At 44.8% G+C, this 26,444-nt stretch overlaps 1 protein-coding gene across 4 annotated transcripts in view; it reads right to left on the reverse strand.

Moving 5' to 3' along the window:
- The window catches only part of SSBP3 (single stranded DNA binding protein 3), a 135,909-nt gene extending 120,152 nt beyond the window's left edge, over positions 1 to 15,757 (reverse strand). For 2 of the 4 annotated variants that reach the window (XM_045027173.1, XM_045027171.1), the window contains exons 1-4: positions 15,419 to 15,757; positions 14,581 to 14,653; positions 14,312 to 14,373; positions 12,280 to 12,364 (exon numbers count right to left, since the gene is read on the reverse strand). In XM_045027173.1, coding sequence (XP_044883108.1) covers positions 12,280 to 12,364; positions 14,312 to 14,373; positions 14,581 to 14,653; positions 15,419 to 15,474 — 276 coding nt within the window. In that variant the 5' untranslated portion in view covers positions 15,475 to 15,757. The remainder of the gene's footprint in view (positions 1 to 12,279; positions 12,365 to 14,311; positions 14,374 to 14,580; positions 14,654 to 15,418) is intronic. The other 2 variants (XM_045027174.1, XM_045027172.1) reach the window with 1 other exon arrangement.
- Positions 15,758 to 26,444: the final 10,687 nt, after the last annotated feature.

Consider the following 26,444-nt stretch of genomic DNA (forward strand, 5'->3'; position numbering starts at 1 on the left):
TGATGCAACTACACACGGCGAGGAGAGAGCACCGGATTCATTCTGAACACCCCTGTCCTGCTCCATGCTCTCGCTCCCCCAGACTGTGCATCGTTGTGATCCAAAAAGGCACGAACTCCTGCTCATCCTCCAGCGGGGTGTGTAATTTAACTTTCTGGTCAGAAAATAAAACGTGTGTTAACTCAGTAACGCTAAGGAAACCTCTAAGCTGCACAGTGTGCTGAACTGGTACGGCAGCGGCTACTCCTTGCTCCTCCCATCCTGCTGTGTCAGGGCTTAAGCTTGCTACAAACCTCACTCATCAAGTCTCCAGGGTAAAACACATCACCCCTCCCCCACAGTTAGCAATAAACCAACAGCCTTTTCAGTTTAAGGAAACAGCAGCACTCTCGTCTCTGGCTCTGTTTGGGGGGGTTGTTTTTTTAAAAAAGGCTTTCAATATTCTTCCCTTAACTCCACTTCTACCCTCAATTCTGAATCTCGCAGCCTTTCACCAAACAGGGAAAGCGCTCACTAAGTTAATGATCTTCACAATTATTCTGGGATCTGAATCGGTCATCATGCACAATTATTGCTTCAACTCTGCTAGAAGCCCAGCTGACCCACTCTTTTCCGCTCATATAAATCGTGGCAGATTACAACATAGATGTTTACTCAGAACCTGGTGAGCAGGTTTCAATGCCCGCTCCTGACAAAAGAAGCCAGCAAGTGACAGATGTGATCTGAATTTTACTTGGTTATGGCTGTGCTGTGACAGATTAGCTGACTCATGGGAAGGGGTTTACCTAGGTTGTCTGAAGAACTGCATCCGCTCACTCCCCGGATGGACAAAAGCTATTTGGTAAGCATGGATAGATGATGGAAAGCTGGAACAACTAGCAGAAGGTTCAGAAGCAATCTGGTTTCTTTCTACATGTCCTATAAAGGTTAGGAAATGCACAATTACACACCGCTACCTCCTGGGGTTGGTGGATTATTTTAAAAACGGCAAATCTGAAAGGGTACTTTCCACCTTCCCCAAAGTTATAAAGAGATTGTACCAAACTGGCTTAAGTTTTTTCAACTAAAATGACACCCTACCATTGTTATAATGTATTACTTCTGTTTGAGCACCTAAAGGGTCCCCTCCAATTGAGGAGACAGACCCCACTGCACTAGGTGCTGTGAACAGCCAGAGAATCTATGCCCCCAAACAGCTTACAAACTACTATATATGGAGAAGTCAGAGGAAAGACAGAAAAGGGAAGGTCACACAACAGGTCATCAGTAGTACAACTGGGAACACAACCTATGTCTGCCAAGTATCACGTCAGTGCTCTGCCCACTAGACAACACTGCCTCGTAAAAAAAGTGTGGGTCACAGAGCCTTTACAATCTGCACAGGCAAGCGTTTCTCCCCTTGCATTCGCTCTGCCGTGTTTTGGAACCGAAAAGGAAAAAGTCAGCAACCAGCTCTCTTGACAAAGTTCTCTCTCTTTTTCTTTTTCGGAAGGGGGAGTTTAAGTCACTTTTGATTCTACCGTAATTGGTAAATAAAATCACAAGCACCAGCAACGTGTCAAAAGTTTATGCTTTTAAAGGGCAAGCTCCGCTCTGAGGCTCCTGCTAACCAGCAGGAACCATTAACACAAAATGAACTGTATCTGTGGTTCTCTGGAGATGAAACCTCAGAAAGCCTCCAACGGCACAGTGCCTCCAAAGCCGTCTGTCAGGCGTTAACACTCAGACACCGGACATTTGATGTTTAGTTGCACAAGAACATAAAGAACCGAGGCAGTTCTATGCCCATTCTCTTGCAGCTGGACTGCAGTCAGTTGGATGAACCAGTTTCAGCATTAAGCTCTCCTCTCCCATTCTTTAATCCTCTACCTTTACATGGTTCCTTAAAGAAAGGAAATTACCCAACAGTGATACAGACTCCGCCTCTAAAACCCTGTGCAGAATCCCTGCTTGTGCACAATCAGTTGCCCTTTAATTTATTCAGCATCTGGGCAAAGGTTACTTTTTATTCCATTTTACAGGCTGTTGCAGCTGCAGCATGCAAACACACATGCAGTATTCTAAAAAACCCAGAGTATTTGGTTAGCTTCCTAGGATTGGCCTGCAGCTGTTTTCAATGGAGCAAGAGGTTGTTCGAAAAGAGAAAATATGTAACAAAAGGTAGGAGAAAATCCAAGTTTCCAAGGTAAGGAAGGAAATGATCAAGAGAACAGGAAAGCCTCGCTCATACCCATACATGTTGCACTGACCTAACAAATCTTCAATTGCCAACCAGAAAAGCAGAGAGACGTTTTCTCCTGAGGGCTGTAATGTTTTGGTCTCATTTTGGTTGTTGCGTTTAGTATGTGGGTGCTGGTGGCCTGTGACATACAGGAGGTCAGACTTGATGATATGGTAGTCCGTTCTGGCCTTTCAACTCAATAATAAAATTCTGCTCCCTCTGAACAAAACCCTTGCCTGCAAACACACCTTTTGCTGCATACCTTGCAGTACCTGGCTGGCTCATACTGTTGCTTCAGAGAGCTCCCCAACACAAGATGTCATCGTCCCCCTGGCTTCATACATCAACTGCCTATGCACCTTCTGCTTCATTTTCTTTGTTCCTCTGAAAGGACAACAAAGGAAATGACTGAAGGCTTACAAGCTTTGGATTTACCCAGAGCTACAAATCTGGCAGCGTCTGCGCCCTTAAGAACACCCACCTCCAAACTTCCACTGTGACAGGGGGTAAATCACAGACAGAACACCTAGAGCCCAGAGAGGGCTCTCTACAGCAAGCATCTCAGAGCAGCTCATCCTGGGTGCTTGACATGACACATGGCTGTGTCCTCCTGAAGCAAACAATGAAATCCTGCGTCACAAACAAAAAGCAGCCTTTTATACTGATGACTGTTCCCACCCCTAACCACCTACTCCTTCCTCAGTGGCTTCACTTTCCAAAGGCCACTGGGTCCCCTCCAATAGTGATCAAAGCTAAAGGGGGGGGGGTTTGAAAAAATGACTCACTTCTGTATCAGTGACATCTCAGCACTACACATCTATTGGCTAAAGGCTGGTCAAAGTGGCCTTTAAGCAGGGGAGAGTAAGGACGAGAAAGAATGATACAAAGCACACGCACTGCCCAAAGCTAACACGGAACACGTGTGATTTCAGCAAGCAAGAACTTGGGGGGGGGGGGGGGTAGACAGCCTACCAGCCCTTTGAGCATTTTAAGCCTTATGTTGGGAAGTGTGATTTGCAACACCCACAGTACCCTGGGGGAGGATGGGGGGGAGCTTTCCTCCTCCCCAACCCCCAAACAACCACTGCATCCAACAAATCTGTGATTGGATCATTTTATTTGCTACAAAGCATTGTTAGATTTGGCTCTATTGATGGCCGCAGTTCGTGGTGTGCTCAACTTCGGAGCGGGGCGGGGGAAGGGGTGGGGGCCAGGAGAGAGAGAAGAGAAAAGAAGAGAGAAATCCTCTTCCACTCCGGAAGCACAAATTCCATTTGCCTTTGTTTCCCAGCTAGAATACAAAGTGATTTACTTTGCTACTGATGGTCTTCGAAAGACAATTTCTTAAAATATTTTGTTTAATGTAACTTTTTCCCATCCAACCCTTTTTAGATGAAATCCCTTGTGGATTTAAACCGGAGAAAGTTTGCATCTTCCCACTATTTGTTGACATAAAAGAAGGCTGCTGCCTTACTTTACAGAGGCAGTCAGAATCAGAGGGGGGAAAAAACGTCTGTTTCTATTTGAAACTGTCAAAATTAGCATTCAGTAATTAAAAATCACACCCTTTCTCTTAATAACCTAACCAGCATGATACAATCAGGTTGTGCCAACTCTTTAATCTAATTGACTAATTACAGATTTTAATTTAGTCAGTTACTGAACAACTGTTGACAATTTGTTTTCATTAGGGACAGAACAGGATAAATATTTAGGAACCCCAATCACAAAGACTACAGCGTAAGTTCTGCGCCCCTCACCTCAAGAGTAGGGCACTCTGGTTTTCCATCAATATCAACTAAATGAAGGTATTGCTTTAAAAGCCACACACTCTCCCAGCTCCACTGCAACCATCCAACACTTCAATAATCCTTGCTATAAGCACGGTAACATTCCAAGGCAGAAAGAGATGGTTTTGTCTGCGAGAACTGTCAATGCTCTTAAAACAGCGCCACTTTATACTGAGAGTTTAAATGAAGGAGTGTATTTTAATGATGCAGTTTTGCTTTTACATATTACATAGATATCAGCTGTCCAGACAAGTTTATCAGCTTTGGCTCATTAAAAAGTGAACTTCTACTGGGGGGAGAGGGACACCTAAAATGTTACATAAGTGCCTGCTTTGGAAACTATTATTGAAACTCTTAAGGCACATGGATTTATTCTTATTGAAACGACAAACATCCTCTCCCCTCAAATGTCTCCATCCAAAAAAAGATGGGTAGACGACTGTAAAATCAGCATGTTGCTAGGTTGGGAGAAAATTCTACACTCTTTTTAGGGGTTTGACAGATAATCCTGCAAAGGTGCCAAATGTTAAGAAAATTCCTCTGTTCAGTTACCTATTGGGAAACTCTGGCCCTACTGAACCGATATGAACATGCCTTGGAGACAGAACAGGCATATTTCTTACCAGGGAAACAGTCGTCAGTTTAGTTTGTGCCTGCGCAAGCACTTCCTTAGCAAAGCCACAAGGGAGTGAAGTTTTCTGTCAATCCCCTCTTTCCATGTCCTCCTTTCAATGGAAACATGACAAAATTTGATTCTTCACAATTACTGCATGGAACAGGTTCTGCTCTTTTGCAGCAGCAGGACTGAAGTTCCAGCATCACTGCTGCTGTAAAGGATGCTGTGGCCACAGAGTGCAGTACAGGTGCAACTGACTTCCTAGCTGGTCACCAATATGCTACAAAAGGCTCCTAACTGATGGCACTGAACTCCTGTCAACCTCCGCCTTTGGGGACAAACTTTTAAATGGCAGAGTATGCAACAAGCTGGCTAGCGTGTGCGTGCACCAGCATCCTCTAACAGACTGAATCCAACTGGCCTCATAGGCCCTACATTGCTCACCGCTTTAATGGAAGTGAACAGAGAGGTGCTTAAGACCAGCTTTCTGAAGTCCTGAGATGACATGGTTGCACAGAATAGCACCCACCATGAAGTCTTAGGATATGGGTCTACTACCCGTAAGCCAAGAACAACAGCTCTTCATTGGTGCTGAAGAGGTAGCACGAACTACACCCAACAACAGTCTAGAATAGATACCGAATACCCAGAACAACTGCACATGATTTACCAATTGAGTCCCTGGTTAGCCTACATAATGCACATCCGAACACTTTACATCTCTTAGGGCAGTGGTTCTCAACCAGGGTTACGTGTGCCCTTGGGGTACGCAGAGGTCTTCCAGTGGGTACAGCAACTCATCATTTGCCTAGTTTTACAACAGGCTACACAAACAGTACTAGTGAAGTCAGTACCAACTGAAATTTCATACAGACAAGGACTTGTTTTATATTGCTCTATATGCTGAACTGCAAGTACAATATTTATATCCCAATCGTTTTATTTTATAATTATATGGTAAAAAGGAGACAGTCAGCAATTTTTCAGTAATAGCGTCCTGAGTCACTGCTATATTTTTATGTCTGATTTTGTAAGCAAGTAGTTTTTAAGTGAGGTACACAAGACAAATCAGACTCCTGAAAGGGGTACAGTAGTCTAGAAAGGTTGAGAACCATTGTCTTACAGGGTCACAACATCCTGAGCCTTCTGCTAAGATACACAGATTTGAAATGGTAAACAATCCCGTACCAAGAACAGAGGACAGGGACAAAACAGACCTTAACAGCTACAATGTACAACATTAGAGCTACAGTTCAGACCAATGGATTTGGGGGGGGGAAAGCGGGGAGACAGAGAGAGAAGAAAAACTTTCAAACACCAAGATCATCCCCTACAGACACTAGTTTAAAGGGCATCAAACAAAGTCATTGTGCAATCACATGTAAACTAGCCCAGACTGCCAGGTTAGTGGAAGTTGTGGAAACAAGGCCACAAAAAAAAGCTGGGGTTTTTTTTGGTTGGTAGTGAAGGAACAATAGGAGTGGAGATTACCTCTACAGATGCCTTCTCAGAGAGGTGATGTGCCCTACGGTGACACCTTCCAGAATACAGCACTCACAGAGAACAATCTTGGCCTGAGGAATTGGCAGCTTAGTTTTCAGGGTTCAGAAACCACTATCTGGATCCTATACCTGGTGTGTGGCCATCGAGGGAGCGTGACTGAACTACATATGATCTTATTCTGCCCGGATGAGGCTCTACTGAAGGAGTCCCAGCTTGTCTCCTATTCCCCTATTGATTAAAAATTCTGCACACCACCACCAATCATTGAAGCCTTTTAGAAAAAAAAATATTAACACCATATCTGCTGTTCCTGCACCGCGTAAGGCAGCGGTTCTCAAACTGTGGCCATTTGGGGTTGCCAGGACTAGCTTAGACTTGCTAGAGCCTGAGGCCCAAGCCTGAGGGCTTCCGCCCTGAGCACTGGGGCTCAGGTTACAGGCCCCCTGCCTGGGGCATTGGTTTTGGACTCTTGCCCAGGGCTGCGGGGTATGGGCTCAGGCATGGGTCCCCCCTCTTGGGGTCCTGTAGTAATTTTTGTTGTCAGAAGGGGTCCCGGTGCAACGAAGTTTGAGGACCCCTGGCATAAGGGATTTCCAAAAGGCACCATTTAACACAACCGGTGATTTTCAGATGTTCAAAAGAAAGAAAAGAAACATGGCTTGTTAGACACGTGAAGCAAATGAGGTATTTTTACTGAACCACCCGTACCATCTTTTCCAGGACCAATCACAGCTTTCCTTGCACTGCCCATCACTCCTTTAGCAATGCATCTTTCAACAAGACTGGAGCAGTTGGAGAGAGAGAGCTGGATTGATTTGTTTTTTAAAATCATTTAAACCGTTAAAAAACCCAATGCTTTATTTTACATGTAAACGCATTATCTAGTGAGCGAGCATCCTTACCCCATCAGCCGCCCTAAGGGGGACAAGACACCTTTGAAACCTATATATGAATGCAATGGGGGACGGGGAGGAGAAAACGGTGGATTTTTTTCCCCCTTCAAATCTCATGTGACCAAAGAGTGATTTTTCTCAATACTTCTCACCCTCTCAAGTTCAGCTTGAAGGAGGTTGTGCAGACAGAATAATGCCACAAAAGGTACGTAGCGACAGTCAACTAGATTTAAGTTCATTTTCTGTAGCTTGAGGCCATAATCGACTAAAGTGGTTCTGGTGATCAAGTTTTCAGCAATTCCCCATTCTATGTATTAGCTATTTGACAGAAATTCACTGCGGTATTTAAACTGGCAGTCATCACAGCTAACTCAAATTGTATTGGCTTTCACAATGTTGAAATGCTGAACTGCAACCATCAATCGGCCAATTCTGAGATAACGTGGTGGTTGAAATTCCCTGTCATGCTGTACAATCCCTTTGTAGCTCACCAGCTCATAAGATGCACAATGAAACCTGCAACAAGAGTGTCTGGCAACACAGCGCACACTGTAATACGAGTGTGCTTACAGAGGGGCTTTGCCTAGAAGCAAGATAAAGGCAGCCGTGCCAACAGCAGTAACCTCCAGAGAGAATATAACATTTTCTATTGGAAACGCACACAAAAAATACTGAAACGAGACACAGATTTGGGATATTTCTCCCCCACACTCCCTTTTGATGTTTTCACAACCCCGAACAAGTGAAGCAGAGAATAAAAGAAACGTGTCCAATTTGATCAGATTCCCACTGCATGCAGGATCCAGAAATAAAGTATATTAATTGCTAAGAACTGAGTGCAAAGTTCAGAACAGGTCAAATTAGAAGAGTCAACTGGAAATCAATGTATGTGGCTTAAAATGAACGCAATTTTTAGTGCTTTTTACTTTTGGATAAACTCTTTCTGTATACTTTGGAGAACAGGCTGGCTATAGCAAAGCTACAAACAGGAATAATTTATGAGGAGTGTTGGCTTTTCACACACACTGGAAAGCGACAGTATCTGACCCCTTAACAGAGTCCTGCTCTTATACATTATGCTCCCACTACCAGGTATTATGGCACCACCTCACCAAGAGCACAGCATCTTTGAAACTAAGCTAGGAGCTCAAACTCAGTGGAAACTGCATTTCCTAACCAGGTAAGGAACCGTGTTAATCAAGACATCATGAAAAGTCGTGAGAGACTGAAGTGAGAGTGATTTTTATTTAAATATTAAAATCTGATGGGGGAAATTGGTATTTTCTCCCGCTGTTACTATTAGTTTTCATAAGGTTATATTGGGAAGTGAAATGGAAATTACACAGCATGCAAATACCACACTTAACGCTCTGCTAATGAAGCACGCTGCTGCTCTTACTCCAAAGCCTGTGTTCCCTAAGCCAGTTGATCTTGAGAGATGTGTCTCCTCATGTGTCCAAATGACCACACCTCCAAGATAAACAATGGGAAAGCAGCATGGAAGGGAAACTGGCCAAGTTTAAAGCGTATTTCAACCGGCGTATAATTTCTGTGCTAGTCACCAGGCACAAGAGGTTTTTAAGACCAAAACATCTAGAGCTGATTATTTTACAGCGCTCCACTTACACAAAGGTGAAAGTTGAGAGTAGTCCACTAGTGTATATTGGAGCAAATACAAAGTCTATTGATAAAAAATGTCATTTTATGCATTGCAGACATGTGCAACCTCCAAAAACCAAGTTCTGTAATTGGTGAAGTTTAAACAGTGTTCTACAAACCTGTGAGATGCTGTATAATGGGATATTTTTACTCACATCCAACGCATAAAAGTAGTTATCTGGCCACTGTGTTCATGATTTGCAAACCGCGCAGGAATGGTACTGCCAGCCCCTCCACACCCAATGAGCAAGGGACAAGGAATCAAACCCTGGTTAGAACCACTGAGCAGCCCCATAACTTTAGGGCATGCAAGATTTGCCGGCAGTTCTTCACACATTTTCAACACTCCTTTCAGCTTCAGCAACAGATGTTCTGCTTTGGAACAGTAATTCAAGAGAAAGTTCAGAAGGTGACAGGAGTCTCCATTTAGACTTTGGTGCTCCTTAGTAACCCTGAGAGAATAAATTTTCCCCAGACTCCACCTCCTCAAACAAGAAAATCCTCTGACTCCTCATCCTTCCACATGTTACATTACAGCATTATCACCCCACAACAGAACTCCCAATGGAAAATACCAGGACATCAACAAGAGATAGCTTTGATGTTGCGATTAAAGGAGCATCTAGCATTGCTGCTCCACGAACGTGCTATGTTTCTTTGCATTTTCCGAGCACTCACACAAGAGCCATGGGCCATGTACCCACCTCTCAGAGAAACAAGTTCCTAGTCACACAAAAAGTTTATCATTTGCTCCCTTTCTTTGGTCAATATTTAAAGTTTTATATGGCTAGTTTCCTCGCCCTGTAAAGTACACTACATTCTCCTGCTGTGAAAACATTGATTCTCGAGGAAAAAAAGAACCCTTAAGCATCTGCAATAAGCGACAACATGGAGCAGAAACATAATCAACCACTTTAAGGCCAATGAGAGGATGATGAGAATAAAACTAAGAAGGGAGAGGAATGGGGAGGCAAGCAAATCTTCTTATGAGTCTTCATAATAAAACTAAAAAGGTAAAGTACTTAGGGCTGTTACGAAACTGTATTACACTGAGAATTAAAAAAACAATCAGGATTGTGTCTATTTGCTGTAAGCTTAAAGCAACATGTATTAAAGAAGTTTATGTGAATCTAATGCACTCAGGCCTATTGTTAGAATTATTACCAAGCTAAAAAAAGATTAATTTCTCTAAATACACTAAATCCTCAGACACTATTATAAGGCTGCTGCTAGCGTTGCTATATCTTCGCTGCCAATACCATCAAGCACACCTTTTGTTGTGCATCCAAGACCCACCCACTCCCCACGCCCCCCCAAAAATCTGGCCCGCTGGGCCAGTCATGGAGTCTTAACACATTCAGGAAATTGAGAATTACAGAAGAGATGCTTCAAGAATAACTGTCCACTAGGACACAGCTGCAATCTCCAGAAGGGTTTTCAGGAACTTTAAGTTACCAAAGTTGGCCTTAATATGAAAAGTCTGCTGGCAAGTAGTTAGTCACTTTGTATCTTATACTCTTGATTATAAAGTCCAAGCTTTTAATTCAATCTATCTAAAAAACAATACGTAAAGGACGTTGCCACATCATTTGAAATATTCTGAAATCTGCAGTGCATACGGAATGGCACATGTGATACAAGAGTATTCACCAATGGTCAGCAAGTCACAAAACAAAATTCCAGCTTGGCTCCCTTTGGGGTAAACTGAATCCCAAGGGAGATGAAAAACCACAGCAGAACACACAGACCCAAGGAAATCAGAGAAATTTCTGTTGGTTTCCCCTTGTATTTCTCTAGGGGACAGCTCAGCAATTCCTGATTGGGTTAGATCCTGGGGGAAATCAATTACACTTCTGCATCCTGAACCACTATTGAGACATTTCTTTTTTAACCTGTTCTGTAAACAGGTGCCAGCTTGGTGGAAACACCAGCCTTAACACATTCATAGCAAATATTTTCAAACAGCACTTCACTATTTATATCCCATGAGCTTTCATGCTTTGCCACCCCAGCAACAAATGCCTTACCAAGCAACGGATGGAGCAGTTGGGAGGTCTTTAGTGTGGTCCATAACTCATCCACTGAGTCATGTTTACAGAACAAAACCTTACGTATGTTCTAGAGGAGACTAGCAGATGCGCAGGCAGGTTCATGGCAGTAACATAACAGGAAAGGAAAAGATTCTGTACCATTTTCTCCTGAAGAACTATGAGCTGGGCAGGGAGAAGAGGGCTGCTGTTGCCGTTAGTAAAATGAAGCTCACTGACATTTTCCTGTAGCAACCTAGCCCAAGCCTGCATCAATTCCTCAGTTCAAATTCCTCTGTCACTATCCTAACAACTTCGCATTCACACGAGCACAGAGTCTTAATTGAGCAGTTTCATCTGCGCAGGAACAAACAACTCACTTTCCCCCTCCACAGCTCCACCCATTATTGCTCTGGATTCCGCCCTGGCAGAGGTCAGGGTAAAAGGGACACTGACGACAGAGGATTCCCACTAGTCAATTCTGATTTAAGTGCCGAACCGTCTCATAAAACACTCAGAGCACCAGCAAGGCTATCCGGCTGCTGTGGTCCAAAAATAATAGTCTGCTCTTATCAAGTATCTTAAAACTCTTCCTGGCTTGCCTGCAGTGGAGATTTCAGAGTGGGTCTTCAGAACAATCCCATCCCAGAGCCCGACAAGTTGCTAAGTTTGCCTACGAGTACACAACAGTCAGCCTAGCTTGGAGCAACGTCCCCACTGACAGGTTCAGATGGCTGCAAAGTCTCCAGCAACAGCAGCCCTGTGACTTTTAGTCATGGGGTTGCTCAGGAAGCATTTTGCTCTGCATTACGAAAAACCCAGCTGCCGATACCCTTATTATGCACCTCTGCTATTTACATGGGATCCCCCGAAACATGAATCTGCAGAACAAACAGTCATTGCTTCACATCCAATCCCAGAAGATAGCCTTTCCAACCTGTTACCAATCCCAGCCAACACCTACATCATTTTCAAATCATTTCTCTCTTCCAGACACTCCACGGCCCTTAAAAACAGGACCTTCGACAAAAAGGGGCTAAAGAAAGACTGCAATGCAGTCTTAATGAAATGAAGTACCTTTATATTGATATTTTTGAGACAGGATTATTGGACGTCCAGAGCAAGCTTCCTAGTAGCCCTAAGTGCACTTTGTCTGCAATGAGTGGATAGTTTTCCTCACCACCACCAAAGAAACTGAAGATTTTTCCTTTTCAGATCCATAGATTACATACCTTTTCCTGTGCAACAAAAAGGCTGGTAAAGGAGATGTCCTCAACATGAGAAATATCAGCAGTGCTCCCCCAAAGCACAGCTACAATAATGCTTTGTTGTCCATTGCTATGCAAAACTACTACCAATATCTGAACACCTTTAAGCACTCAAGATAAGTATCTGAACTAATTTACATAATTGCAACATTATGAAATACTGTTCAACCAAGTCAGAACACTACTGATTTAAAAAAAAAAAAAAGGTACCGCCAGTTGGCTACATTTGCTTTTGGTGTGTTGAAGAGGTTCAAGCTATCTGACCCCCTAATTACAACAAGGATTAAAAATTTGTTACTCACGTAATCATGAAAGGCTTTTGCTTCACTTGAATGTTCACAAGTATCTCGCCTTTCAGGAGCTGCACAGTAAAGGTCCCAAAATACGCTGCATGGCAGAAAAAGCAAAACAGGATCCAGTTACTAATTATTACCTATATACTAAATAGCAAACGTACAGTGGCATAGTACAAACTGTGCCAACAGTTCATTAAAGGTGAACAGCTTTCCACCTCAACTGGCCTGTGGTCGAGAACATTTAAAGTCCATCAGAATCATGCATCCCATTCAAACCTTCTAGCAACAACTCCAAATAAAAGAATTTCAAACCGGGTTACCTTAAACATTTTAAGAGACAAAATTAGTACTGGTAATAGTTACAGCGAGCTGGCAATCTGCCGAAATGAAGAAAGGTAATTCAGGGACTTCTAAAACCTCAATTTAAGAGGTTATCAACACTGTCATCTCAGGATGCCTCTCCCCCCCACCCCAAAAGGTGTTCCAGTAGCCAGCTGTTTCCGCTTGTTCAAACCTCCTTTCCACAGTCCAAGTTTTGAGCAACCCTTTGCAAGAATCCAGTCTGGAGCTTCAAGAATCCAGTATTAATCTACTGAACCTCAACATAACGTTTCTCACACGTGGGAAATATTCCCACAATGAGTTCAACCCAATCACAGAAATATCACTTCGGCATGGGAAGTCATACCGCAAATGCTCTTTGGTGTTGACCACACACAGGATTTCTAGTTAAGAAGATCTCAGAAATCACCCCAAGACTGCTCGTCCCCAGATACAGAGAGCCCCACTCAGCATAGCATGTAAGCACTGACTCACTGCTTCTTGTTGATCTGCACTGGTTGCAGGGCAGCATCTTGCCACCTGAGAGCCTGAAGTTGACTGGTTGGCAATCCAGTGACAGTATTAGCATATATATGGCAGCAGGCAGAGAGAATTCAGTTTTGCAGGATCCAAAAGCCTTAATTCTATACCATGTTCCCCAAACCCTTCTTCTTTAACTGTGTTACCCAACATGCAGGCATGGGCAGAAGTTAGACTGCCTAGGCATGCAACATAAACCAACTCCCCCACATGTCCAGTAATACCACAGATCTGATCTTCCGAGACTAGTCTGCACTATATGCTTCGCATGTCATAAGCATCCTGCACTAAGTTGGCAAACGCAATTAGGAACTGGTTTTCTCAGCTAATACAATGTTCTCAGTTACTGGCTGCAGGGGAACTCACAGCGGCTCCAGTCTCAGCCACTCCCAAACGCAAGGTGTCTGCTCTGGAAAACTGGTAGGCATGTATGCCTGGTTTTCCTGAATTTTGGGAATATGACCAAAATATCTCTCAATATAGCCAGTATTTGTTTGTTTGTTTTTTAAAACAACTGATAGCCTTTGCTCACCACATGCTCACAACGCTATAGCAAACTTTAAATGAAAAAGCATTTGAAATCCATTGACTAATTTCATGGACACAAGTCGTCTTCCCTTACTTCTTGGGGCACAGTAGTAGATTCTCCAGAAACTTAGGATCCCTGCAAGTTTGCCACAACAAAACACCTTTGCCAAAGATAAGCCACAAAAACTGACCTCTTATGGGTCTGTATAACTTATTTCCACCAGTCAGCACTGAACAGAAAATGGCATCTCCTCCCCTCACCCAAAAACAACCCCCCAAAAGATCAAGTCACCCTGAATCACCATCTTAAAGAAAGCAAGAGCTCCCTTTTGCCCTTGCTTTAGAATGATGCAGAGGGACAGAGAAGCACTTATTTAGATACCCTGACTATCCAGCGAGAATAGGAAGCTCTCCCCTTCTTCCTTATAACAAAGCACAAATTTCTACTCATTTAAAAAAAAATCTTATCCTGTAGTGAAAGACCACAGCTCACCACCATACACTGCTACTACACAACATTTATTTTTCAAACAAGACAAGGATCAAACCAAAACTTTTACCTAGGCTATTTTTTTTTCTTTCAGATGGGTTAAGATAAAACATTTTTCTTTTATTTTTTTTCCAGGAGGAACTAGGAATGCACACTTACCACCACCATGAATGTAGAAACCCAGGAGGCTCTCCTAGTGTGATATTTTTTTCCCATCGGATCTACAAACAAGAAAGCGTGCAAATCGGTTAGATGAGGCAGGGTGAGAGCAAGAGAGGACGCTCCTCCAAATAGCCAGGAGGCTCTGAGGCCAACTAGCAATAAATGGCAAAAGGTGATAAAAATTCAAAATGGAGGCCACAGTGGCTGCTTCTGAAAACAAAGGCTATCAGGGGAAGGGGGGGGTCAAAAAAAATAGAGCCACTTACCTCTGATAAAAAGGTCTGTGCTGATTTCTGCGCTCCTACATGCAGCAAATATTCATAGACGTATAAAGCTAACCTGTAAAAGTACAGAAAGAGAGACACACCATTACACTGGAAAATACTTCATGAAACCGTCCCATTCCGACAAAACGGTGCCTCCTCTCCTGGGAGATGCATGCTAAAACCTATGGCAGGAAAGGACACACCATCACCACCAGAGTGGGAGAGATGGGAACTGCCCCTCTCCCAACCCCCAAAAGTTGACCCTACTTTAGTGCAGGAAACAAAATTACTTCTGAAGGCACATGCACAATTCAGCATGCAGCCAGTATCCCAAGTCACTGAGCCAGCCGCGGGCAAGCCAGAGCCCCAGCAACTCCCCACACACACAAAAAAAAGGGGGGGGGAGGTTGGTTCAACCCTGGAAGTGCATGGGGAAAGCAGAGGATATAAAGGGGAGGGGGAAGCGAACTGCTTCGTCTCCAGTCCCTTTGCCCCCAACATCCTCTGCCTGCCCCAGCTTACGAAGTCCAGGAGCCAGCAGTAAGCGAGGGGGCCAGACGGGGCACCGAGGTGGGAGCAAGTGATCGTGCCCAAACAAAGCCCCTCGCCCCTTACACTTGCATGGACGGACAGCCAGGGTCAGACAAAAGGACGCGGTGGAACCAGCACGCCCCCCCCCATTGCCCTCCCCGGGACAGAGCAGCAGCCAAGTCTGAAAAATGCCCTAGGGGAGACACCCCCGGAGATCGGAGCCTCCAGCTCCCCAAACCCCGCTCCAACCCCGGGGCTCCCCCAGCGCCGCGAGCCTCGCCGCAGCCTCTCCCGCAGCCGCGCTTACTTTTCTCGAGCCTGCCCGTCCGAGGGCACCGCCGAGCCTTTGCCTTTGGCGAACATGGTCCGCAGTGAGGAGGAGGCGAAGCCGCCACTGGCTCTGCTGCCGCTGCCTGGGTCTCTTCGATGCCGCTTCGTCTCCCAGCCCCGGCTCCCCTCGCTGTGGCCCGCCCCGGCCTTGGCTGCTTCCCCGCTCGCTCACTCCGGCTCCAGCTGTCAGAGCCTCAGCCCCGGACTGGACCCCATCACCCTGGAACCGCTCCTGCCCCAGCTCCTTCCCCTGCTGCCGCTACCACCACGGCTACTCCGAGCTCAACCGAACGTGGCTACACTGGGGTGGAACGCGGCGGGCGTCAACGTTCCACAATTGATACACGCCCCGGCCAATCGGCGACCGGCGGGGGGAGGGGCCGCCCCGCCCCCAAGCGGCATGTTAAGGTGATACGGAGCTAAATGCGAGAGCTGGGCTGCTCCGTGCTAAGGGAGGCGGCCGGGTTCAGCCTGCCTCATCAAGGGCCCCATGGGGTGTGGGGCTTCTCCTGCTGCTGGAGGCCTGGGGCGGTGCTGTTCCTTCCTACCGCTCCAACCCTCCGGCTTCGTCTTCCCTCCCACCAGGCCCCTTCCCCCTAAAGCCCTAAACCCCCCCCATCCTCCTCCCCTCACACCCCCCAGCCATCCGCCCTTCCCCGCTTTCACACACCACCTACCTCTCCCCCAGCCTCCTCCACCCCACTCCCCCGTAAGCCCCCCGCTAGCGCCTTCCCCTTCCGCCTCCCCGAAGCCCCCCAGCAGCCACCCTTCCTTCCCCTCCTTAGCGGCCCTTTTCCACCCCTCCCCTGCCCTTAAATCCCTTTACCCTCAGCTGCCCCCAGTCTATCCTTACCCCCTCGAGGTCCCCCCCCCGTGCCTCCCCGCTGCTCACTTTTCCTCCCGAGGCTATTTCCCCTCCTTGGGAAGCGCTGGGTGCTCATAGGCACCCAGGCCAAGCTGTCTTGGGGGACCATGCCACCCCGCGTCCGCATGACCCTGCCCGCTGGTGGGCGAGGACTCGGAGCGCCTCGCTCCGGGGACAGGGGGGAGCCTAGCGCCGCGCCCGAGTCATGGGAAGTTACTGGGGGGCGTGGGGCAGGCGCCTGCTTTTTAAACAAGGCAAACTTGAAAGTCCAGGATGAGGGAGGAAATTGACGAGGGTTCGAGTTCCGTGACCCAGGCGAGGAGCCTGGCTGGAGCCTGTCTTAACCGACCGAGCCACAGGCCAGAATTTGCGATTTATTCTCTCCCTCCAGTGTGAAGTTAAAAACTGTTGATGGGGGGGGGGGGGGGAGAGGCGGTGTTTCCAGCCAATTCTTTAGTGCCTGTTTCTCTTTAAATGTGATAGACGCTGGTTGGTACTGTCCCTTTAAAAGAAACGAGCTGAAAAAGCTGTGTAAGCGCCGATTGGCTGCCTGTTTGGATATATCCTAAGGGGAGCCTTGAAACTGTTCGCCTAGGTTGATTTTTTTTTTTTAACTGCGCTGTTCCAATAAACAAGTAACGCCCCTCCCCCTTACATGCCTATCGCCAAACAATTAGAGGCTAGGTCAGTGTCCTGGGGAAAACACAGTGGAAGTAGGAAAACTCAACCTCACCGTTAATCTAAGCTAAAAACCACACAAGCCCATTAAAGTTCACTGCCGTTGTGCTAATAGGCATTTTTTAAAAGGGACTTTTACATGCTGGGAAAGAGCGGTGTCTATGTGCCTGTCTGGAAAGGAGACTGTAAGGTGGCTTTTTTGGGGAGTAATGTGCCCATGAATGCAATGGTCTCCCCCTCAAGCCTGTGCACGTTCCTTGATTCAATCTGTTCACTGCGGGGTCACTGAGATTTATTTAGAAAGGTAACATTCAAGGGGGCTGCTGAACAGTCTACTGTAGGAACTCTTAAGTTTTAAATAAGATCTGTGTGTGTGACTGTGGGGGAGAGAAGAGGGGTGGGCATGGAGCAGCGGGGGAGGGAAAGACGCAATATAAAGGGGGTTCCAGCCATTTTTTTGTATCAGGAATAAATCGGGTTTCTCTGAGCCAGCCAGCAGTAATCAAATTAGTCTGCTACAATTGTTAGCGTGAACTTCCTTAAATCTTTGGTTTGTAACACACAAAGGTTAGCTCTCTTGTCTATCACTCACTTATCAGCCAAGTTTTAACCGTCTCTTCCCTGCCATTTACTTGTAAGATTATTATTAGAATATGGGCTAGTTGTGCCCTTTGGGTGGGGATTAGCTATGTGTGTGACGCACATTTGGACCAAATTCAACTACTTCCCAAGAAGAACATTTCTTCATGCTCATAGAATACATGTGTAATTCCTGCAATGTTACTTAAATAAGGGATACTAATGCTAATAGTAAGTGATCATTCATTCTGCAAATAAAACGTACCCATTTGCCCCCCACCAAAAACAAAAGCCTGGCAAGGAGTATGGAGCAGTATTTTATGGAAAGTGTTGGCATATACTTCAGGGCACAGCTGGTAGATGGAGATGGCTTTCAGTATGCACTACTTACTCCCGATGCCAGTCATTTGCACTCAGCCCCTTCCAATGGTCATTCTTCCAGGGATGGCTTGATTCCAGAAGCTCAGCAGACAGTGTAGGTAGAGGGTGAAGAGGAAAGGAGGCTTTTTGTTTTGTTTTTTTTAAGTGCATGTAGGAAGCTCCAAGTGGAGAGTGCCAGTATCAATTTGTTCCCTCCCAATACCATTAAAGTAGATTGAAACAGGAGTGGGAGCTCTCAGTGCCAACCACAGAGGAGGGAGGGCTGTGAGGGACTCCCCCATGTCAGGGCAAGGAGGAGTGAGATCTCTCTCTTGCTTTTATCAGAGTAGATCCTCCTCCTTACTTTAGCCCAGTGGTTCTCAAACTTTTCTATAGTGACCCCTCTCACATAGCAAGCCTCTGAGTCTGACCCCCCTAATAAATTAAAAACACTTTTTTATATATTCAACACCATTATAAATGCTGGAGGCAAAGTGGGGTTTGGGGTGGAGGCTGACAGCTCATGACCCGCCCATGTAATAACCTTGTGACCCCCTCAGTGGTCCCAACCCCCAGTTTGAAAACCCCTGCTTTAGCGCCTGGGACTTTCCTGCAAGACAGAGGGATACTGACATCATGCAGAGAGTGGACAGTTTTCCCCACCCATGTCAGGAATGTCAGTTGAAGCAAACAAGAACAGCAGCAGTGGCAGGGTGGGATAACAGATCTTGTTTCTGAACCAGGGTCACTCTAAGTGGGGGGCTCTCTCTTTAGAAACTAGCTTTTTTAAAATTTAAAGTGAAGTTGTTACACTGAGTAGAACTTCAACAAAAAGACCGTGTCTTTGGGCTAAATGCTTGAGCCTGTTACCCTCTGCCCCATTTCTTTGCCATTTTTTAAGACATCTGTGCTGGAATAAAAGCTTTTTCCCTGACTGCCCAACTTCTACTGGTGGATGCTGCAGTGAATCAGAGGCCTATGTTTGTGACATCACTCTGTTACCAGGGGAATTAGAGTGATGTGATAGATTCAGCATTCTGACTTCACTGGAAGCCCAAGTAGGGGCATGATGGGCTGGGAGGGAGACAACCTTTATCTCCACTAAACAGCTTCAAAAAGGAGGAAAGGGATGAACTGTGAAAAATATTAATTTATATTTTAAGCTTGTTATATTTGCAAGTTATGTGCTATGAAGCACATTTTAAGCTGTCTTTTATCATCTCCAAAGCGATTACCCATTTGCCAAATTTGTTCAAACTGAGCAATCAAATAATAACCTGATCACTTATTGAGGGCAGGGTGGTTCCATGCTTTAGAGGGGGTTTACATGCTAACGGGGACTTCACAACCTGGCAGCAGAATAAATCTAATTGGCTAGTCAAAAGTCAGGCTGTGAATGTATCCAGATAACCACCAGGTCACAATTCAACCCACAAGCCCTCCCTTAAATTAGCACATTCACCCAGTTTAATGCATAACTTAATGATTCATTTAAACAATAGACTAGAAAACTACTCTAGGGAACAGTCCTGGATCAGTAGGATTAGATACATTTATTGGGCTTTTCCATTGTGGTTAGGTACTATTTCAAACCCCTTTGGTTTGTAAATGGCTTGATCCTGCAACCCATAAGCATAACTTCCACTGAAACCCAGTGGCTGAATTTTGATTTGCAGCTCTCAGCAGGCAGCCAGGAGCTGAAATCTAGGATTTCCTTCTCTGCTGCTAGTTACCCGCTGTCTAGCAGCAGTTTTCCTCTGTAGAACAAGGTGAAGCAATGGAAGTAATCCTTTGCAGGTCTATAGCTGCTCTTGCTATAGAACTCAAAGTCCTTTACAAGCCTTAAATAAATTTCAGAACAGTGCCAGGAGTTAGATTTAAGTATTTAATTTATTGTACAGCTGGAGAATCTGAGACAAACACAGGTTATGTGGCTTGACCAAGGTCAAGCAACAAGTCTGATGCAGAGTCAGAAATAGATTTCAGGAGTCCTGGTTCTAACCACAGCTATAATCCTTGTGCCAAGCATGCAGTATCTTTTCTCAAGATCAAGCTTTCAAAAGCTGTATTTTATAATCCTTACCTTTCCTTGCCTTCACCTTCTGATGGCCATTTCTATGGAAACCTGGGCATAAACAGGAACTGAAAGCCAGCAACTGAAACTAACAAGAACTCCAGCTCTCAGCTACTGGCTTATAGTTACAGTTTCCACGGGAACAGATGTTGGATCAGCACTAAAAATAAGGAAAAGGCTGGACCCTTTTTCAGACTTTGCCTCTACCTTGATGTTGTTGTTCTGACCTTGCTCTCCAACTAACAGCCAGGAACCTGCTTTCGAAGTCTCTAGCACTTCAAGCTGGTTAAAGAGTGTTTCAAAATAAACTATTAACAATTATCATTTGAACTTTACAAACAATGGCCCTAATCCTGAAAACACGTACGCACTTTAATAACTTTACGCACATGAGCTGCCTCATTGTTCTCGCAGGCTCAGCATCATCAAGTCTCACAACACTCCTGCAAGGTAGGCAATAACCAAGGCCCCCAGCCTTGCAAATACATATGTACAGGAGTAATTGCAGTAGTTCCATTGGAACAAATGGGATTGTTTGGGCATGTCAGTACTTGAAAGATCAGGGCCTCAAACATTTTGAATAGCAATATTTAAAAAAAAAATCTCTCTACAATGTGCTATGATCTGGCTAAAGTAACAAAAACTTGAAATGCCCCTGGAAGCTTTAAAAAAAAAAAGAAATAGATCTTTGCTTTAATTTGATATCTAATTTCACAAAACACCGCTGAAGGCAGCACTGTTTTACATGAGACCTGCTGCTCTTGGCTGGTTTAAGGCATTCAGTAAAGCAACAAACCTCCTCAGGTGGCGGTGTCTATGTAAAAAGTGACTGGAGCAAAGCTAAATCATTTCACCTGACACAATAATATGTTGTTTCAATGGAGTAACAGATTCTCACTCTTCCGCTGACCTGCTGTATTTTGATTTGAGAACAGCTCTAGTGCAATCTAGCCCATCAGAATCTTTAGCAACAAGCGTGCAGGCTTTCTTCAAAGCATACTTTGCTTTCCTGAACGGAGTCTTATAACTTAACTCTTATCAGTGAGTAATAGGCATCCCAGCAATCTGATTGGTTGGCTCAGGTTCTGCCTCACTAAACTCCCTGAAGTGCCAGTCAGGCACAGCGTTCATCACTTTTTATTCTACAGTGTTGTGTGAAGCTGCTGGGTCCTTTCAAACAGCTTCCCCCAAAGGACAGTCCAGTAGAACTATGCCAGGTAGTGGACAGCCTGGTGAATCCACGTTCCCTTCGCTCAGTTACAGGCCTGAGCGTTCCTTGCTAGAAAGCATTTTCCTTTGCAGATCAGGTTGTTCAGACTGGGACCAGATTAGCAGATCTATCTATGGGGGAGGAGCTGTGTTTCATCCAGTTTTGCTTACTGTTCTTGAGGTGGCATGGGAGCTTCTGGTTACGATTGGTGATTGAGACACACCTTGCGGATCTAGGGGGAGACATTGTAGGTGGAGAGCTTCAGCACCTCCCTTGAGGAGGACAAGGTGCTAGGGGCTCTTAAACAAAAGATTGTTTTTCCAGTGCTCAAATGAACAAACCCAAACAGCCCCACGGCTTGCTGCTGACAATCTTTTTGGGGGGGAAACGTTACCAAGAAGATGGTGAAGCAACATTGACAAAAACTGGACTTGGATTTCCTTGAGCCTTTCCCACCTGTTTTTGGTGTGATATGGAGCCTTCACTGATCTCCTGGTGATGGCACATAGAACATTTCCACACTGGGTCTTTCAGATTCATCAGCTGCCCGTGATGCTGTCAGCTGTGAGGTATTGCTGACAAGCCTCTGGATCTTGGAATAGATTGAGAGGCAGGTCTGCAAGGATAGATTAAGTTGCCCTTGAGTATATTCCCATTTTCTCTTTCACTGGACAGAATAGCAAGGGGTGATTGCTCATCTGCCCCAGGGTCTCATATGTAGTGTGGCAAGATTCTGTCTACCATCCTCCCTGTTCAGGCCACTAGGGCAAACAGCGAGATGGTTTGCCATCAGTAGACGCAGCAGGTACAGTCACCTCTACGTTGCTGCTTCATTGGACCAGAACACTATTCCAGTGTCTAGGAAAACTGGGGTACAGATGGGAACTAGCCGGCTGAAGTTCAGCTGGGGTACAACAGGAATAACATTGGCTGCCTGGGGCAATGACAGAAGTAATGTGTCTTCACGTGTGTAGGCTCTGCCTGCCGTTTATTTCTAAAGATTCCAGTCCTGAAGTTTTATCCGATGATGGGTTGCTTCTGGAAGTACAGCTAGCTATTGTCATTTCAGCTGTGCTTGGCTAGAAGGTGTCAGACAGGGACTTTGCCTTGATTTTTGTCACCCCATTGTGGATTACTGCAACATGCTTTTCTTTGAGCTGTCCCTGATGATCTCTGTGATTTCACCTAGTGGGGAAGGCAGCCGCCCACTCCTCACTCCTCACTCCTCTCTTAGTCTTCCCACGTCTATGGCCTAATGATCACATCAGTTTATAAACCAGAATTCTGGTCACAAGAGCCAATAAAGATTGGAAGGTGACTAATTGAAATAACATTTTACCATAGATATGAAACATACTTCAGTAGCTCTATAAAGTTTAACCAGGAAATCAAAGACTGAAGGGCAGCAAGTGTATCTAGCATGGTCGTGTAAGCCTGTATCAAGTGTCTCATGTATGGCCAAGCTCTAGTGAGTCTAGGGAAACAACTTAATTGGGCTTTTCCTAACACAGGTTTCTCCTTGTTGGGTATTTTCTAGGGCCTTGCTTGGTTTTAAATAATGAAAGCAACAGGCCTGCTTAAAAAATGCTCTGATCATTTTAGCTGCTTTGCTCTGAAGTCCACTGCTCTTGGTTTCGGCTGCCTCTCTTGAGCCTGCTGCCATGTTGTGCAGCTTTTCCTTCTCTCCTTTTAAAAGAGTTCCATTCATGCTATGAGAGTGTGCTATTGCCTCAGGAATAAGAAGGGCAACAGCAAGACTGGAATTAAGGGTACTCGCCAGCTAGGAAAGAGAAGGACATGCAACAAGCAGCAGCTCCCAGTTGCAAAATGACCACTTGAGAGCTGTAGCTTCTACTTGTGTTAAATGACACAGCAGACTCCCTAGCAGAGTCTGTGGCTGCTAAGCACAATTTAAGAACTAAAGTCTGTCACCTTTTCCAGTATGGCCTCATTTTCCTGATGCTCTGACTAGGTATTGCAAAGAAATTTTGATACTTGAAGGCTTTTGTTTTTTCTTATCATAGAATATCAGGGTTGGAAGGAACCTCAGGAGGTCATCTAGTCCAACCTCCTGCTCAAAGCAGGACTAAGCCCCAGACAGATTTTTGCTCTGATCCTTAAATGACTCCCTCAAGGATTGAGCTCACAACCCTGGGTTTAGCAGGCCAATGCTCAAACCATGGAGCTATCCCTCCCCCCTATAAATGCTCCCTTTCAATGGTAAATGCTTTGCCCACCCAACTGAGCTAATCAACCATTTCCTGGACCTTGCATCTCCCACATAATCCATCTTTGCCTTTGTTTATTGGAAACAAATTACTATTTAAACCATAATGGCTGTTTCAAATTCTAAATAGAGCCACTTCATGCTTTCTCTCAGGGTCTTGGAGTATCTCAGCATTTTCCACGCTTGGGCATGTTTCACGGAATCATTTTCCCTTTGTTTCTTTTGCCCGTATTTCCTGCCATTCCTCTATTAACTCATTTTTAATTAGATTTTTAAACTCCGCTTTATTTAAAGGGAATCTCTAAATCAGCTTGCTCCTTTTTAACAGCATTTTTTTTGCCACTTTGTCTGCTGGCTCATTGCCTACTCCCCCTACCTGTGCTGGGAACTGTTCTATTACAGTAGAACTGCAGAATGAAATGTTGGTAACTGGACAAAACATTATGGTGGGTCTTTCAAAAGTTTACAGCTGACCATTGACTTAATGCAGCTTTGAGAGTTTACTATGCTGAAGAAAAATGCTGCTTTTAACCATCTTAATTTGCATGAAGCCAGCACAGAAACAGTTTCCTTACCATGTCAAATCTTTTTTTGAAACTTTCCCTTAATTTTTATTTTTTTATACTTTACTGTATTTGCTGTTGTTGTTGTCTCTGCTGCTGCCTTCTTGTGTACTTCTAGTTCCAAATGAGGTGTCTGGTTGCCCGGTCAGTTCATAAGTCTGGTGTCTGTAACTCTGAAGTTCTACTGTACTATGATTACACTCAACTGCATCAATTCTGTTGTTAACCGTAATATTGCATTAAGTGTATCATTTCTGTTATCTGAAGGACTATTTTTTATTGGCAGTCGTCCTGATAAGGAATCAGACAAGATGACCATGGAAGTTGGGCATACACCTCTGACCCAATTCAATGGAAGCATTATCCCTGCCAGTTCAGCCATCAAAACAGCTACAAAATTTGATAGCCTTACAGCTTTCTTGATTCTGAGTATAGGAATACAGAATGCTTCTCCCCCTCTTCCTGCGCATTTAACACCTCTTTTCTTCTTTCAATTTCATTATATAATTCCATCTCTACCTCAGAAGGTATCATTTTCCAATTATAAAGCATTTGTCCACAGCTATAGATTTTAACCTCTTTTAGGCCTTTCTTTTCACTAAGATCCTTTGTCCACACTTTAACCCTATTGACGTGAGGCATATTGAGTTTTTTCCCTACACGTCGACTACTTTGCAAGAGCTCAGGTAGTCTTGCAGAATTTTCCATTCAGAAGGTTACGTTGCATATCTTGTAAATGAGGTGTCTTCTTTTCCAAAGAACACCACTGTAATTTCAACTAGTTCCTCAAGTCCCTGAATCATTCTGGTCACCATCTGCTGTACCCTCACTCGTCTCTACGTATGTTCTTTTCCTTTCCTCATAAGAAGATGAGAACTGAGCATGAGATGCCAAGTGTGGCTTCAAACAGCACCTTACAAAATGCTGGAATAATTTCTTCTGACTGGTGTTCAATACCTCTGATTAAGCAGACCAGAATTTAATTAGTTGTTTTGAACTGCTTCTAAGCCTCATGCCAAAGGTTTTAGAATTTCAGCCCCCCAGATCCTTCTTAGTCTCTTTATACTTAACAGTATATAAGATCTCAAGTTATATTTCTGTCCTGTGTGTTGTCAGCCAACCACTACTCCGTTCCCTTATTACTATGTCTTCTATCAGCCAGGATACAGATATGTGAAATTGTTATTTGTTATTTTTATACAGTAGCACCTAGAAATGCTGGGATCAAGGCCTCTTTGGTGGTAGAAACACATCATAATTTAAAATCCCTGTCCCAAAGAACTTACAGTCTAAACAGAGGAGACAGACCAAGAGAGGAAGAGAAAACAGGAGAGGTAAAGTGATTTCCCCAGGGTCACAGAGGCTCAGCAGCAGAGCAGTGGGAAAACCCCAGTACAAGTCTCTGCTCCAAATCAGGCTGAGCATGGGGCTGAAAGCAGGTCTCCTACATCCCCCAGGAATGCTCTAACGCTAACCCCTGGGCTACGAGGGGATGGATTGCTCTCTGTTCTTTGGGGCCAGGGGAGGATTTGACAGAAAGCGTTGACAAACTTCAGAGGAGGACTCAACTTAATTATCAGGCTGCTTTTTTTTTTTAAACCATGCACTCTGAAGGTGGGTATTGGACATGACCCATCCACCGTATGTTGGGGCTCGCCCAAATTTCCATTCCTACCTATGCCACTCTTATAACCAAGCAAAATAATCATTATTATCGACCACAGGTGTGCTATTATGAAAGAAAACACAAATCACAGAGCACTTCTGCTACGCTGTCTTCTGTGTGCTTTTCTGTCGAGAGCTTCTAACAGAGATTGCGCCTTTGAGAGTGAACTGCCTCTGGGGGCATTCTCCATTTGGTACGTTAAGACCAAAGTATATTGTTTCCCAGGATTGTTGTGAATTTAGCCTGAGTATCTGATTAGATACTTAAAAACTATTTATGTAAGGGCAAAATAATTTGTTTGAGGGCAGGAGGACCCTGTCTATACCCAGATCATGGGAATCGGGCACCTAACTACAGTTGTGGATCTGGGCCCTACGTCCCACTTCTGTTCTCTGCGTTTCACTCCTGGCTAGCTTAGGCAGCTCCCTATTCAGTTTGGTGGGTTCTGCAAATCCTTTTTTTCCCCGGTGCCTAACTCTCCCCACACAATGCATGGGGAACCTGGGCACCCAGCTGTGGACTGCTAATTCCACTAGGAAGCAGGTGTTAGGACACTTGGCTCCCCTTTGAGAATCTAGCCTAATGTGACCATTACTGAGTAATCATATTTCTGCTTCAGATCTCAAACTAAACTGGATAACCATAGTTCTATTCTCAGTTGCTACGGAGTCAGCAGGGCAGGGGTGACTCCAGAGAAAAGTTGATGCAGTACAGAGCAAACAAATTAACAGCAAAACGTCACATGCTAATCACCCTGATAGCTTGGATAAGGTCCTGCCTC

The sequence above is a fragment of the Mauremys mutica genome, chromosome 8, assembly GCF_020497125.1.
Source record: "Mauremys mutica isolate MM-2020 ecotype Southern chromosome 8, ASM2049712v1, whole genome shotgun sequence".
In the NCBI taxonomy this organism is placed as follows: Eukaryota; Metazoa; Chordata; order Testudines; family Geoemydidae; genus Mauremys; species Mauremys mutica.